General features: G+C 45.3%; 1 protein-coding gene across 6 annotated transcripts in view; it reads left to right on the top strand.

Annotated features, from left to right (window-relative positions):
* The window catches only part of IKZF3 (IKAROS family zinc finger 3), a 90,886-nt gene extending 78,592 nt beyond the window's left edge, over nucleotides 1–12,294 (top strand). For 3 of the 6 annotated variants that reach the window (XM_029210832.1, XM_029210837.1, XM_029210836.1), the window contains one exon: nucleotides 5,375–12,294. In XM_029210832.1, coding sequence (XP_029066665.1) covers nucleotides 5,375–6,078 — 704 coding nt within the window. In that variant the 3' untranslated portion in view covers nucleotides 6,079–12,294. The remainder of the gene's footprint in view (nucleotides 1–5,374) is intronic. The other 3 variants (XM_029210834.1, XM_029210835.1, XM_029210833.1) reach the window with 1 other exon arrangement.
* The last annotated feature ends 1,679 nt before the right edge of the window (nucleotides 12,295–13,973 follow it).

Raw genomic sequence — 13,973 nt, 5'->3', positions numbered from 1 at the left:
TTTCCTCTCTGCCACCCCCATGGCTCTCTCTGTTCTCTCTCCTCCTTCCTGCTTCTCGTTCTGTGGCTTCCTACCCTCTGCCTTCCTCCTCCTGGAAGAGGTGTTATAGCCACTTCAGTCTCATTTAGATTGAGATCAGAGCCATTGTCATCATCAGATATTCCATTTACCCTGATTACCTGCCCTTTTTTGGGGGGAGGATATGTGCTTGGAGTACGAGTAATCGATGATACATGGGAAATTGTATGAAGGCATCAGCAGATACAGTTAAATGACTTGAAGAAATTTAAAGGCTTAAAGAAAACCCCAGTATTTCACATTATCCCATCATGATGACTGTAACCTCAGAATTGTTATTTTTCTAATGTTCAAATAATTTCTCCTCCTCTTCAAAAAATCTTTCAATGGCTCCCCATCAGAATAAAATCCAAACCACCCAGGCGTTCTGAGTCTCTCACAATCTGTCTCTAAGTTATCTTTTCTGAATGTATCATTTCAGCCGACTAATCTTTTAATTCAGCCAATAATGAACTACTCCCACTTCTTTGTAATCCTTCTTTCCATGCTCACTGTCTGGAATGCCCTCCCTCCCATCTGCCCCCTAAACCTCCACGTGGTCTACATTCCCATACTTGCCTGAATTCTCTCTCTTCTCTGTTCTCCCTCTGCACTCAAGGCGAGTTTAACAGTCTGCTTTTTGTGATGTGTGTAACTGTCTCCACCACCACCACTACTACCACCTCAGATTTCAAGGAGACTTTAGAGGAGAGGATAGATTAATATTTGTCCCATGTTACGTGGCATATTTGAGACATGGTCCGTATTTTTCTCTCTCCACTCTCTTGGCTACTCTATACTTTGTTCCACCACATAGTATTAAGGATACTAATTTGTAATGAAATTGTGTACATACTACATCTCCTCCTGGATTGCAATGAAGTTTGTATTCTTCAAAACACTTAACATGGTGTGAGGCAAATAACAATAATAATGACAATAATAATAATAATAGATCTACCACTTATTGAGTGCTTACATGTGCCAGTACTCTGTTAAGCACTTTATGGACATCATGACAACTCTGTTCATCACAGAAATTTCTTGAATGCATGCTACTGGTCCATATGCAACAAAGCACAGTTGCGTTTCTACTGCCTATGGGAACCATCCCAGCAGAGAATCTGAAGTCATTGCTAGTGGTGGGGTTGTGCAGCCATGGGCGAGGTAGCAGCCAGGAAACAGCAGTTAATGCTCAACCATATCCTGAGGTATATGGGCCCTTGGATCACATCCTGGTTCTCCATTTACCAGCTGAGCAACCTGAGCAAGTTAATCAACCCGTTTGTGCTTTAGGTCCTTCGTCTGACTAAGAGATGATAATTCATCTTAGGTAAAGTGAGACAATATGCAAAGTACCTAGGACAGCACTGGGTATATAGTAGTGGCTCAATAAATAGTAGCTATTCTTCTTGGTATTATATATAAGGCACAGTGCTCGGTACTGTGAAGTAGAGAAGTAAACAGGTTAGAGTAGTGGATCTTGTCCCTCCATCCCAAAGGCAGAGGTCTAAATCCACATGCTCAGCTAAGGTCCCTTATAGCTTTAGGCTATGATTCTGTACTTTCAAGTTGGCACTTAGAAGCCAACAACCATATGCCCTCACCACATTGCAGCAATTCAGGTCAGGCAGTTGCTCAGTTCAGAGTTACCAAAGCCCAGATGGTAGGGATGGACACCTTTAAAAGGGATCACAGGTAGGGAACGGCCCAACCAAGTAGCCTTGGTTTCTAAACTTAGGACCTGTTGTCGCCATTTGTATTATCATTGGAAGAAAACCTCTAATTCAGCCCGAAGCTTCTCTCATTAATCACTCAGACGTGTGTGGTACGATTTTGACTAGAAGCTCTGTGCAGGTTTGGGAGCAGTTACACTTTTGTGGTTTGAGTAACCTTTCTTATGAGTGTATTACTAAAGAAACGTGAGCTGTTGGCTTTTCAATTACTGTAGCTTACCCCTTCTGAGTTTCACACACATTGAGTCATCGTGTCTACAGGTGACTGATAGTCATCTGCACTAATCAAGTTACCGTAACTCGGAGATGAGGGGACCTGATGAGTGCAGGTTGCGTGCACGTGAAGATCTGAGGCTCTCCCATCTTCTTAACAATGAACAGTGGTCTGCGTTAACCACAGAACTCAGTCACATATTTCCACTCATCCAGGGGTTGATTTTCCTCTTATTGTTTTGCCTCTTACGACTTCAGCACTCAGCTGTTTTCTGACATGTGCTGCAGGTGGATAGATTATGAAATTGTAGGCCTAGTTAAGTAAAACCAACTCTTGGGAGAAGAGAGAAAAGCAGAGTTTGTGATGTGCCTGCCCCACCTCAGAAGCTTTCTGGAGTCTCTCTGTTAGGCGAAAAGATTAAAAAGATTTCCAGGGACCCCCGGTATTTGGGGAACTGAGTAGAGCCAACCACACTGGAAAATCATCAGTAACCTTGAAAAGGCCAGGGAACAAAGTTCATCACTTCTGTGTCACTTTCAGGGGAATGAATATTTGTGACTTTAGACAGCTTTCATGTCCTCAGTCTCGTTCTTCCAAACAGCTCTAATCAGAGACTTATCCAATCTGGCAGCTGAAAAGAAGAACCGTTGATTACTTTGGCAAAGGTCTACGTTTCTGTTCCTTTTTATTGAGTTGCCAAGGTACGGTGATTTTCTGTGCATATTTTTTCTCTCAGGTATTTGTCTGGAAACTGTCAGGTTGGCCTTAAGGTAGTGGGGATACAGGACAAATCTATCTGATTAGATTGGATCTTTTAGCAGGTCTTCTTGTCTCCAGTTTCTCACTGTTCTGGTCCATCTTACACATTGCTGTTACATTAATATCCTGAAAATAACATTTTGACCACAAGCATCTCTTGCTCAATGCGGTTTGTAGAGGTTTGCCGTTTGTCCAAATCTAAACCCTACGGTTGGTTATTCAGAATGTCCATCATTTGGTCCCACCACGTGTTATCTTTTTTCAGTATCTCCTAAAATGTTGGAGGCAAAGTGCCAGGAGGCTCACAGAGCATTTGAAAACCTTGATCCACATGGCAAGAAAGTTATTTTCTTTTTAGCTCTCTTTCAATCTTCCTGATTATACCAAGGAGAAAGATTTAGACGTAATTAGATGTTAATTGTCTTCAACACTAATCACACACTTGGTAATCTCTATTTTTAGCAAAGAGAGAGGGGATCTTTGTCTCCAGGTACTTACAGTATCTGATCAAACTTTAATTTAATTGTCTTTATTTTTCATGGTTACCTTATATTTGTGGCAAGTGATTCTGGTTTTCTGTTTATGTTAGTGATATAAAGTTTCCTTAAAAAACAAATTTCTTCAGCAAAAAAAGAAAGGAAGGAAATGCGAGCTGATTCAAACAAAATTAAAAACCCTAACATTTACCAAGTGCTTTCTATGTGCCAGGCACTGTTCTAAGCGCTTACCAATTGAGGTAGGTACAATTATTACCCCCATTTTACGTGAGGACATAGAGCCATAGACAGGTTAAGTAACTTACCCAAGGTCACACAACTAGTCATGATGAGGCAGCATCGAATCCACACCATCTGACTCTAGAGTTTGTGCTCTCAACCACCACACCACCCTGCGGTATGAATATTGCAGAATGTGGAGGGCTGAGTGAAGTTTGAGAAATATTTTCTTGCACACTTCTTGATATTTTGCTCTAACCAGACTCTCTTACCCCTCCCAGCCCATGTCTTGGACGGTCCCACGTGTCTGTCTTGATTCATGCTCATCCCTCAATTAGGATATCTCTTCTACGTCTCTGAAAATCTAAGTCCTACCAGTTCATCAAGACCCTTCTCAAAATTTAGGTTTTCCAAGAATGTTTTCCCTTCCACAAGTACTCCTGAATTTTTTGCGTTCCCATAACACTTAAATATACAGTTTGTATATTTACAAACCACCCTGCCCTTCCCTTTTAATTCTTTTTACAGAAGACACGTCACCCTCCCTGCTTAAACGCCTCAAACATGGCATTTAAAATAAAATCAAAAGCTTCCATAGAGCAAGGCAGCCCTTTCTCAACTTTTAGCATTTATTTTTCTCCAATTCCATCTAGCCAAGTCTTATTTCTCTCCCACTAGGTTGGAGATACCTCAAGAACAGAAACTGGTTCTTCCAATCCTTTTTGTTTTCTTCTGTTTTGTCTTCCCCGAAGCCTTTACTGTATGGCAGTGATACGTTCTGGAACCACAACATGCCTAGGAAATGTTAGGGAAGAGAGGATACGGTTTAGCAAATCTCTCAGAATCAATGTCTACAGAATGAAAAAGCATCAGCAATAGTGTTAGCCTCACCTCCAGCCCTTGACACATCTTCCCCGCTTTCTCTTGCCTCTACCAGCCACTCACCATTGAGCACATCTGCCATCATTGAAGATCCCGCTCCTGCCTTCCCTGTGGCCAGAGAGCCTCTGTTTTCTAACACACAACACCCACACGCCCTGAAGGTGGCTAAACTCTGTTTTCAAAATTTCTCAGCAGTTTGACATGAGAAGTAGGAGAGGGTGACCACAAGTAAATTTTTCAGTTAAGTGTGAGATAAGTACTAATGATCACACATGTATCAATGATACATCTTTTCAAGCAAAAGAAGAATAACACACTTTATGAAGAGGGTGAAGATCATGATGATCTTTCATCAAGAGAAAGCCTTTTCTAAAACTCTCTACATTTGAAGCTCTTTTATTTAAATCTCAGTCAGTCTGATAACTGACGTGTCTGGGAAGTGGTAAGTTGGAGTTTGGGGGGCTATTTTTTCTGCCTCTGCAGCTATTTAAAAAGCTGCCGAGGCCAGAGCATCCCCAGTTTTTGCAGCACTTCCGGCCCCCGGCTCCCTAGTATTACAAGCAGAAAAGGACAAGCAAACTAAGAGTTCGGGGATTGACTGCGTCTTCAGAGTTCATGGACAATAGAAGTGCAGAGGTCCCCATGCTCCTGCACACTGTCAGCTGCCTTGCCCCCTCTTAAGCCCCCTCCTGGTGTTCTCTTGCTTCTTTTCTCCAGGGTTCCCTTCTGACATGAGCAGTGGAAACAACTCACATTGTAGCCTCAACTTAGTGACATCTCTGACTCTCCCTTTTGCCTGCTGGTTTCAGGTATTTTGACTGTCCAAGCATGTGCTGTCAATCACTGTCCCCTGAGGCTTCAACACCCGTGTGGGACCATTCTGCCTGGGCTGAGTGTTCTTGAACAGGCCACTTGTCCTTCCTCACTTTTCAAGGACTCCAGAAAATAATTTTACAAACTCTCTGCCTTTGTGTTGTTCCTTTTGTCACTCTTTCCTTCCCTTGTTCTAGGTGAGAAGCGCCACTGCTTTGACGTCAGCTATAATCCCAGCTATGTGTATGAGAAAGAGAGTGAGATGATCCAGACCCGAATGATGGACCAGGCCATCAATAACGCCATCAGCTATCTTGGTGCCGAAGCCCTGCGCCCCTTGGTCCAGACACCGCCTGCTCCCACCTCAGAGATGGTCCCAGTTATCAGCAGCATGTACCCCATAGCCCTCACCCGTGCCGAGATGCCGAACGGTGCCCCCCAGGACCTGGAAAAGAAGAACGTCCAGCTGCCAGAGAAGAGCCTGCCTTCTGAAAGAGGCCTCTCCCCCAACAACAGTGGCCACGACTCCACGGACACTGACAGCAACCATGAGGAACGCCAGAATCACATCTACCAGCAAAATCACATGGTCCCTTCTCGGGCCCGCAATGGGATGCCACTTCTGAAGGAGGTCCCCCGCTCTTATGAACTCCTCAAGCCCCCACCCATTTGCCCAAGAGACTCCATCAAAGTGATCAACAAAGAAGGGGAGGTGATGGATGTGTACCGGTGTGACCACTGTCGAGTCCTCTTCCTGGATTATGTGATGTTCACTATTCACATGGGTTGCCACGGCTTTCGTGACCCTTTTGAGTGTAACATGTGTGGCTATCGAAGCCACGATCGCTATGAGTTCTCATCTCACATAGCCAGAGGAGAGCACAGAGCCATGCTGAAGTGAAGATCTGGGCCCAGAGATGATTTGCACCTGAGCATTCAACATCATTTTTAAAAGCTGATAATACCCCTCGCCTAACAAATCACTCTCAAAACAAACTCAGTTCCAATCCCCTTTTCATGCCATTTTAGTGTCCAAAGGATCACGTTCACATGGGCAGCAGAGAAATGCTGTCCCCATTCAGAAATTGTTTGCAGATATATCATGTTACTACTTTTGTGAAACCTTTGTTTTCCCATCAGGGACTTGAATTTTATGATATTTAAAAGCCAATGAAGCATTTGGTCATTGTCTTTTGCAGCAATAGACAGGCATTCTTTGGAGTCTGTTGCCAACCAAAAGAGTCCCCTGGTTGTGCTGCATGAGACATTGTTTCTGAGATACATCAGCCACATGTGGAAAAAGACTTTTAGCCATATGCCCAGGTCCACAGAGAAGAACTGCTGGCCAGCTGACCTTGCTGGGAAGGCTTGCCCTTCTGCACTTCACACAAGACTAAAGGGTTAGGATATAAACCTTCCATCGCAAATTATAGTCTAACAATAAGGAAGAGAACAGCCATAAAATGTTACCAATAACTAAAGCCCCTAGTCTCCAAGCATCAGATCCACTTCTTATCACACAAGCAAAAATAACCCAAGTTTTCTGATGGTACTTCTGCTTCTACTCTTTACCCTCCCGTCTCCAATTAAAAGCTGCTTTGAGTCAAACCATTCATGCACAGGAGAAACTCTCTCTCAGAAGAACTAATGGCTTCAGTATAGACTGTCATGGGAACTCCAGGAGGTTGTCCACCGTGGGTGATGGCATCCATTTCCTGCTATCTTGAGTGGCAGGCTTGGTTCTGAGGCGGGGAGTTGTTTAGCAGCAGCACCCAGGGTTGGAGGGAAGGAGGAACAACCACCTGAAAGTTTTTCATCTCCTTCATGGAATATTGGTGGACAAACCCAAAGCACACTGGCCAATGATTTTTTGACCAAAAAAATACCAAAGAATCCTGAAAGTATGACTTAGCCTCCCCCTCCCCACAGGAAAGGAACCGAGGATGACCAGGATCAGAGCTGAACTTCAGGATGGAGAGGGGAGCACCTCTGCTGGCAGGATATCCTCGATCAGGCAGGTCGGAGTGGGGGGGGGGTGGTTTCCCAACCCCCATTTTAAATGGAGCTGTTGTATTCCACAAGGATTCCCGAAAGTCTGACCTCGGTTCTGCAGATGTGTCGGTCATCTTTATCATTAATTATGGGAGACATGCTATCAAGGAAAAGTGATGTAATAATTGTAAAAGTAGGGCTTCCCTGGTGGCGCAGTGGTTGAGAGTCCGCCTGCCGATGCAGGGGACACGGGTTCGTGCCCCGGTCTGGGAGGATCCCACATGCCGCGGAGCGGCTGGGCCCGTGAGCCATGGCTGCTGAGCCTGTGTGTCCGGAGCCTGTGCTCCGCAACGGGAGAGGCCCGCGTAACGCAAAAAAAAATAAAAAAATAAAAATAAAAAATAAAAAGTAAAAGTAGCACTGGAATGAGGGTCACAAAATCTGCTGATTCCATATTTGCCACTACTTAGCCAAATGACTTTGGGCAAATCACTTAACTCTTAAAACTAAGTTTCCTCAACCATAGAACTAGGAATTGGATTCAGATGTTCTCGAAGGTCCTTTACAGCTTTAAATTTATGTGATTATGCAGGAACCACAATTATTTTTTTAAACCTCTTAATGTATAGGTATTAAGCAGAAGAGTATGTATATGAATATACGTTTCACATTTCTTTGGTGTGAAAATGGAAGTATTGTTAAGTTTTTCCTTTAACCACTGAGTTGTGGTGTGAAGAGGATGGTGGAGAGGAACAAAAAACAGGAAGGGATTTTGATCTTGCCCCAGAGTGTACACACAAACGGGCACCTGCAGCTGCTTGCCAAAGCCTTTTTTTTTTTTTTTTTTTTTTTTCTCCTTTTAAAGAACCTATGTTAGGGAAAATAAATTCGCTTCCAGGAACAACTTCATGGAGCCTGTTTACAAATTAAGAGTCAGCTGTGTGAACATTTCTACCGGAGCCAAGAATCCACAATTCCTGGTGGATTAGCGTTTTATGTATCTGCCTTGATATTTCGAAAGGGCTTTATGCATTAGGCTCAAACTCAACTCGTTTATGTGCTGCCAGTAATTAAAATGTTCCGCCACAGACTGCACAAATGGTTTATCCTTCTTTGTAGCATGGCGTCTGTCTCAGGAAAAAAGATCTTGTGAAATTCCATGGCAACAGTCCCAACACGTTTGAGATTTCAGCTAAAAGACTAGATGTATTTCGGTGTGTAGTCTTCAGTACCTCACTGTGTTTCCGTAATCCTGGACTCCAAGCTACACCACGTTGCTTATACCCATTGTGAAAGAAGAGCTGCTTATTATATTCTTGAAATATCACACATCATGTTGACTCTTCAGGGGACAAAAGAAAGAGCGTTTGGAAGCAAGGATTAGTAGGAGAGAAAGCTAGGGAAAGCAAGCGTGTCTACCAGATTAGTGGGAAAGTCTTTAGTGAAGAGACCAACTCCTGCACCTTAAAATAGTGAAACTAAGGCCCATCCCACCAACCTGGGAACTCTGTAAGTATAACCCTCCTTTTCTCTGTGAGTAATGGATTTTCTGAATGATTTCCATTCTTCTGAGGTCAGTTTTCTGAGTGGGGCGACCACTCACACAGGCTGCACTTTCGTTGTCGCATTCTGAGCCTGGACTGGGACATGTCAAGTCCAGAGAAAATGTATATGTGGAAACTCCACATTCTTAAATCTTGAAGTTGAAACAGGTGGTATGTAGTGGTTCCCACAACACAGGTAAACACTTACTTCTGCAGGCAATCCTTATTCTACTTAACCCCCTCCCTTGCTGGGGGTGGGAAAGAAGGTAAAGGAGAACCTTAGCAAGATGCCTAGAAAGGAGGACCGAGGAGGATTCACATCTGACCCTGCTGGACGGTGAGGTCCCCTGGCCCCTTCCGACAGCACGTTTCCTTTCTCAGCCAGAGTCCCTGTGAACGTGAGCCTCATAGGTCTTCTCTCTCCATTTCCCACCAACCCTCTTATTAGCCAGGCCCCCACCACACACCCAGGAGACCAAAACCTGAGGAACAACCAAACCCGTGAAAAGTTCCCTTACAGCCAAGGTGGCAGAATTGGGATGAGGGTGGAAAAGGCCGAGAGCTGGCTCTCCAAATGTTCCTTATCGCTCTTTGAGTTGTTGCATAGGTGTTCCTCCTGGCAGAGAACCAAACAGAGGTGTCTCCCCCATTACCCTCCACCAACACCACCAGGAAAAAGAGAGATGTTAATAAATCCACCAGGCTTTAGATTCCCTAAGTCATTCTCCCAAAAAGATGTATTAGCCTTGACACAGAGAAGCTAGCTAATCAGATGCCTTGTTACCCGTTCTGAACTGTTCCTGACTCAGCTTCTGACCTCGCCAGCGACAAAATGTCTCACCTTTTAAATGCAAGGCTTAACATCTTGCCAGACCCAGAAGTAAAGCGACCTCAGATTTCTTTTGCAAAGATAAATGTTTAAAAGCACAAAATTTTACTCAGTTGAAACGCTGTGTTATTAACAAATCTCACGTCAACATAACATTTTTTCCAGGTAGCCTCTGTATCACTGTTATCCTCTGCTTTTTTTCCTCCTGCTAAATGTGAGATTTAGAATGTTTTCAGGGGAAAAAAGCAGTACTTCTGATATATATCCCAGGACAGCCAGTAAGACTGTAATGGAAATGTTAAATGTTTAGTGTTTGAAGTCCTAACTTTAAAGTGTACTCCACTACGAGTAGGTACGTTGGTCTCTAGTGGAGATTTGGAAACTCTGTGATACTTAAGGTTTGAGTTCTCAGAGTGCCCAGGCTCTTTGACAAAGACTCAGAATTAGGAGTTTGAGCTCAAGAAGAGAAAAGAAAGTGGAGTGATGAAACTTCTGTCCTAGAAAATAGAATTAGGCTGTGCAGAAGACAAGAGATACACAGTGATCTCTCTTATCTTTTAAAGAATTAGGAGCTATTTTTGTGCTCAGACAGAAAGTATAGTTCAGAGAATCTCTATAGGCAGAGTTCAGAAAAGCAGAATGATTTGGGATTTAAGTGCCTGTAAAGAGGACAATTTTGACCTGAAACCAAATGCTAAACCTGGGTCATCCCAGGGAAAGGACTCTGTTCTCTAAGCCTAACAGACTGAACAGTTCTGAGAATGATGAGTGAACCCAGGGTCGGAGACTGTGGACTTGGAAGAGCCTAGAAGAGAGGTGTAGGCTTTCGACTTGTATGAGCTCATAGCACAAGACTGTACCTCTGTTTACCCAAGCTGTATATAGCGTGTCCCACATCATGCCAGCAACATGAGAAACAGGGGCTTCCCTGGTGGCGCAGTCATTGAGGATCCGCCTGCCAATGCAGGGGACATGGGCTTGAGCCCTGGTCCGGGAAGATCCCACATGCCGCAGAGCAACTAAGCCCATGTGCCACAACTACTGAGTCCGTACGCCACAACTACTGAGCCTGCGTGCCACAACTACCAAAGCCCGTGCGCCTACAGCCCGTGTTCCACAACAAGAGAAGCCACTGCAATGAGAAGCCTGCGCACCACAAGGAAGAGTAGCCCCCACTCGCTGCAACTAGAGGAAGCCCGCACGCAGCAACGAAGACCCAATGTAGCCAAAAATAAATAAATAAAATAAATAAATTTATAAATAAATAATGAATTTTTAAAAATTAAAAAAAAACCATGAGAAACAGGTCTTTGAAGAAGCTGGAGGCAAGTTTCCTCTGAATATTACAATATTGGAGTGTCTTATAGGCTGATGTTGTTATTTGAAACTGGAATGTTAATGTTTTGATTTTTAAAAATGTAAGGACATAACAATATCTACCTCCCAAGGACGTTGTGAGGTTTCATGTAATTTTGTCTATTAGGTAAAGTTACTCTGTTTTTTGTGTGCGTGGGGGCAGATTTTGTTGGATGGTTGCAAATTTTCCACTATATGTACTGTATCTGGATTTAAAGACATGGAAAATATTCAAAGACCATACTAGGACCGTGATAGTAATTCACTTGCCAATGAAGGCAACTGATCTCTAACACACGTTTCCTTCATGTTGTTTTAATGCCTAAGAGTAAAGAATATGCCGAGCCTTAGAACCAATGTTTGTGAACCACATAGTACAGATACTTCATGGCTTTGAAGCCAGGGAAGTAGCCTAGCTTTGCTCCCTCACCGTCTTACGAGCCCTCAACCATTAATTCTTCAAGCAATTTAGAGTTTCCTCAAATGGTTCTCACTGTCCATCTCTCCATCCACCCCACTCTAGCAGCCTGGAGAGCAGTCCCATGATGCCACCCGCCTTCTCCCAAGCCCATGCCATGCATCTGGGGGGCCTAGTTCATTTTCTGAATATGGGTGCAGCTTTGCTTCACCCTCTCCTAAAAAGACTGAGAACAGACATTTTGACATGTTAGGAAAATGGGGCAGCCTTAAAAATGACTGATCCCATTGCCAATGACTCATTTACACAAGGACTTTTCCAGGTTAGCAGACAAGGTCCTTTTCGGTGGGCCTGCTTCTGTGGGTTCACAGAAACCAAATTACTGTGGGTTGCAAAGAATTAGCAGGTCATTTGAAAAGCAGACATCCCTTCACCCAGACTGTGGTTTTGCATGCTCAGGTTCTCAGTCTGTGAGCTTTGGTGAGGGATCATTTTGGCTACTGGAAAAACCATAGTTTATTTTAAATTTCTGGTTGCCAAAGCCAACACACGTGTGGTCTGTGGATGACCCTTGTCTGCAGAATGAGGGGGCGGGGGCGGCGCAGAGAAGGGAACATGGTTTGGGGCTCAGGGTGGCCTTCCCACCAGGAGTGAGGGAGAGAGAACTTGCCTAGTGGTTTTGACACAGCCTGTGCTCACAGCACGCTCATCTGGGTTTCTCAGAAATGCCCTCCCTGCCCAGCAGTGACCTTCTCTCTTGACTCCTCTCGGATTTTACCTGGAGTCTGACCCCTTGGAGCCCTGTAGTGCCCTACTCCTCTGTAAAGACTGTGTAAAGAAGCAGCTTCTGAAATGTAGCAATGCTAACCTTGCCAGAACCGTAATGAATGCATTCCCGCATCACAAACAACCCTGCTGATAGTTTTCAAAGTTTCTTTATTATGTTTGATTTTTACACTGAAAAATAAAAAAAAAAAATACTGGTGTGTTTAAAATTAGTCATTGTGCATGCCTATCATTTGTCGTTGCTGCTGTCAGAAAATGGAATTAATTCTGCCCCTCGGAATAGTTTCTTAATTTAGCCCCTCTGGCTCTTTCTTAAAGTTCAGATACCTAGATAAAGAGAATTATCATTGAAATAAAACATCTTGCCTGATGCCTTGCCGAACCTGCCGTTGGTATCCTGCCGCTGGCCCCCATGTCCCCATGGTCGGGTTCTGGTTCCACTGGCCCTTAGTTCACTAAGGGGATCTGAGGAGGTCGGGGCCTGGACGTTACAAGCTCGACAGGTTTGGCACGGTGTCTCCCAGTTCCAAGACACCAGCCCGCCTCCCTCCCAGCTGGGATCCTTCCTGAAAGATAGGCAAGTCCTGATTTTTCCATCTCTGGGGTCTCAGAAACATCCACGCTGGGAAACTCAACTTGCAGGTGAACTGGGCCACATTGGAATGTAGTCTGTAGATACTTGGAGGCCCAAGCCTCAGGCGCTGGGGGGAACTCCTAGGAGAATGGCATCGGGATCACGTGGCTCTCTTCCTGTCTTGATATCCTCTGTTCTCTCTCAGAAGAGGTCGGAAAAGAGTGTGAGGGGTGGTCTGGCCTTCTGCTTAGCCTCATCCAGAACACCTTACCTTTCCCCTCCTCTGTGGAAGAGGCAGGAGGAAGACGTTCCTGAAGTTAGGGGCTAGCAGATGCAGGGCTAGGTCGGTGGCAGCTTTCACTGGCTCTGTCTTCAGCACGATCCCCTCCCTTCAGCACCACTAGACGGCCCTGAGACTCTCCAGCAGGTTTTCCAGTCTCAGCGCTAAGGCCAGAGAGAGAGGAATGGCTCTGCAGCCTGCCTGTGTACTGGAACATTAAATACATTCGAAAATAGCCCCTCAGGAGCTGATTTTCAGCCTTGGAGAGGATGGTCTGTGGCCTTCCCCATCCTCACTCCCTTCCCAAAGCAGAAGCAGCTCAGAAAAGAGGGAAGCAGGGAGACTCCTCTGCTGAGGAGAGAGCTCGGCAGCTGGCTGGGTCTGGGATTGGGGCTGAATGGACTTCCAGCTTGACGATAGCTTCCTTTACTAGTTCTTGGCAACTAAGTGGATGCTTTGGGGGTGGGGGTGGGGCTGGCGTTGGAGGCCTCCCTACACCTGCACCCTCCTCCTCCCCCATCCCTCAACACAAGCAGGCCATTCACCCAGGCTGCGCTGCAAACCTCCACCTGCAGGCAACTTCCACCCGAGGGCAGGCAGGGGGACAAGACCTAGCTCCCTTCCCTCCCTCCCATCTCCTAGAATCCAGAGTCTGAGGAAGAGTGGCGGGGGGCGGGGGGGGGGGAGTTCTGGGAAGGCCGGGAACGCTGAGGACTGGTAGAGGAGGTCCTGCAGCCAGGACAGACACAAGGTCGGGCTGCAGAGCATTCCCGGTCAGACAGTTGTTTGCATAAAAGCCAAAAGCCACTGCACCTGGGGTGGGGAGGCCCTCTGGGGAGGTACTCCCTGGCTTGGGGGAGAGGGGGGAAGGAAGGTGTCATGGAAAGTCCCTGAAGGACACGGGGTGTTGAATTTGCTGCGGTTTTGTTTTTAACTCTGTCTTGACCTGTGAAGTAGGCAGCTGCCTCCCTTCCCCCCAAATAACAGAGCTTCCCCCCAGAATAACAGGAACATACC

Source organism: Monodon monoceros, unplaced genomic scaffold, assembly GCF_005190385.1.
Source record: "Monodon monoceros isolate NGI ecotype Baffin Bay Population unplaced genomic scaffold, NGI_Narwhal_1 Super_Scaffold_9, whole genome shotgun sequence".
NCBI lineage: Eukaryota > Metazoa > Chordata > Mammalia > Artiodactyla > Monodontidae > Monodon > Monodon monoceros.
The sequence above is the reverse complement of the archived record's forward strand: the minus strand, read 5'-3'. Positions and strand labels throughout refer to the sequence as shown.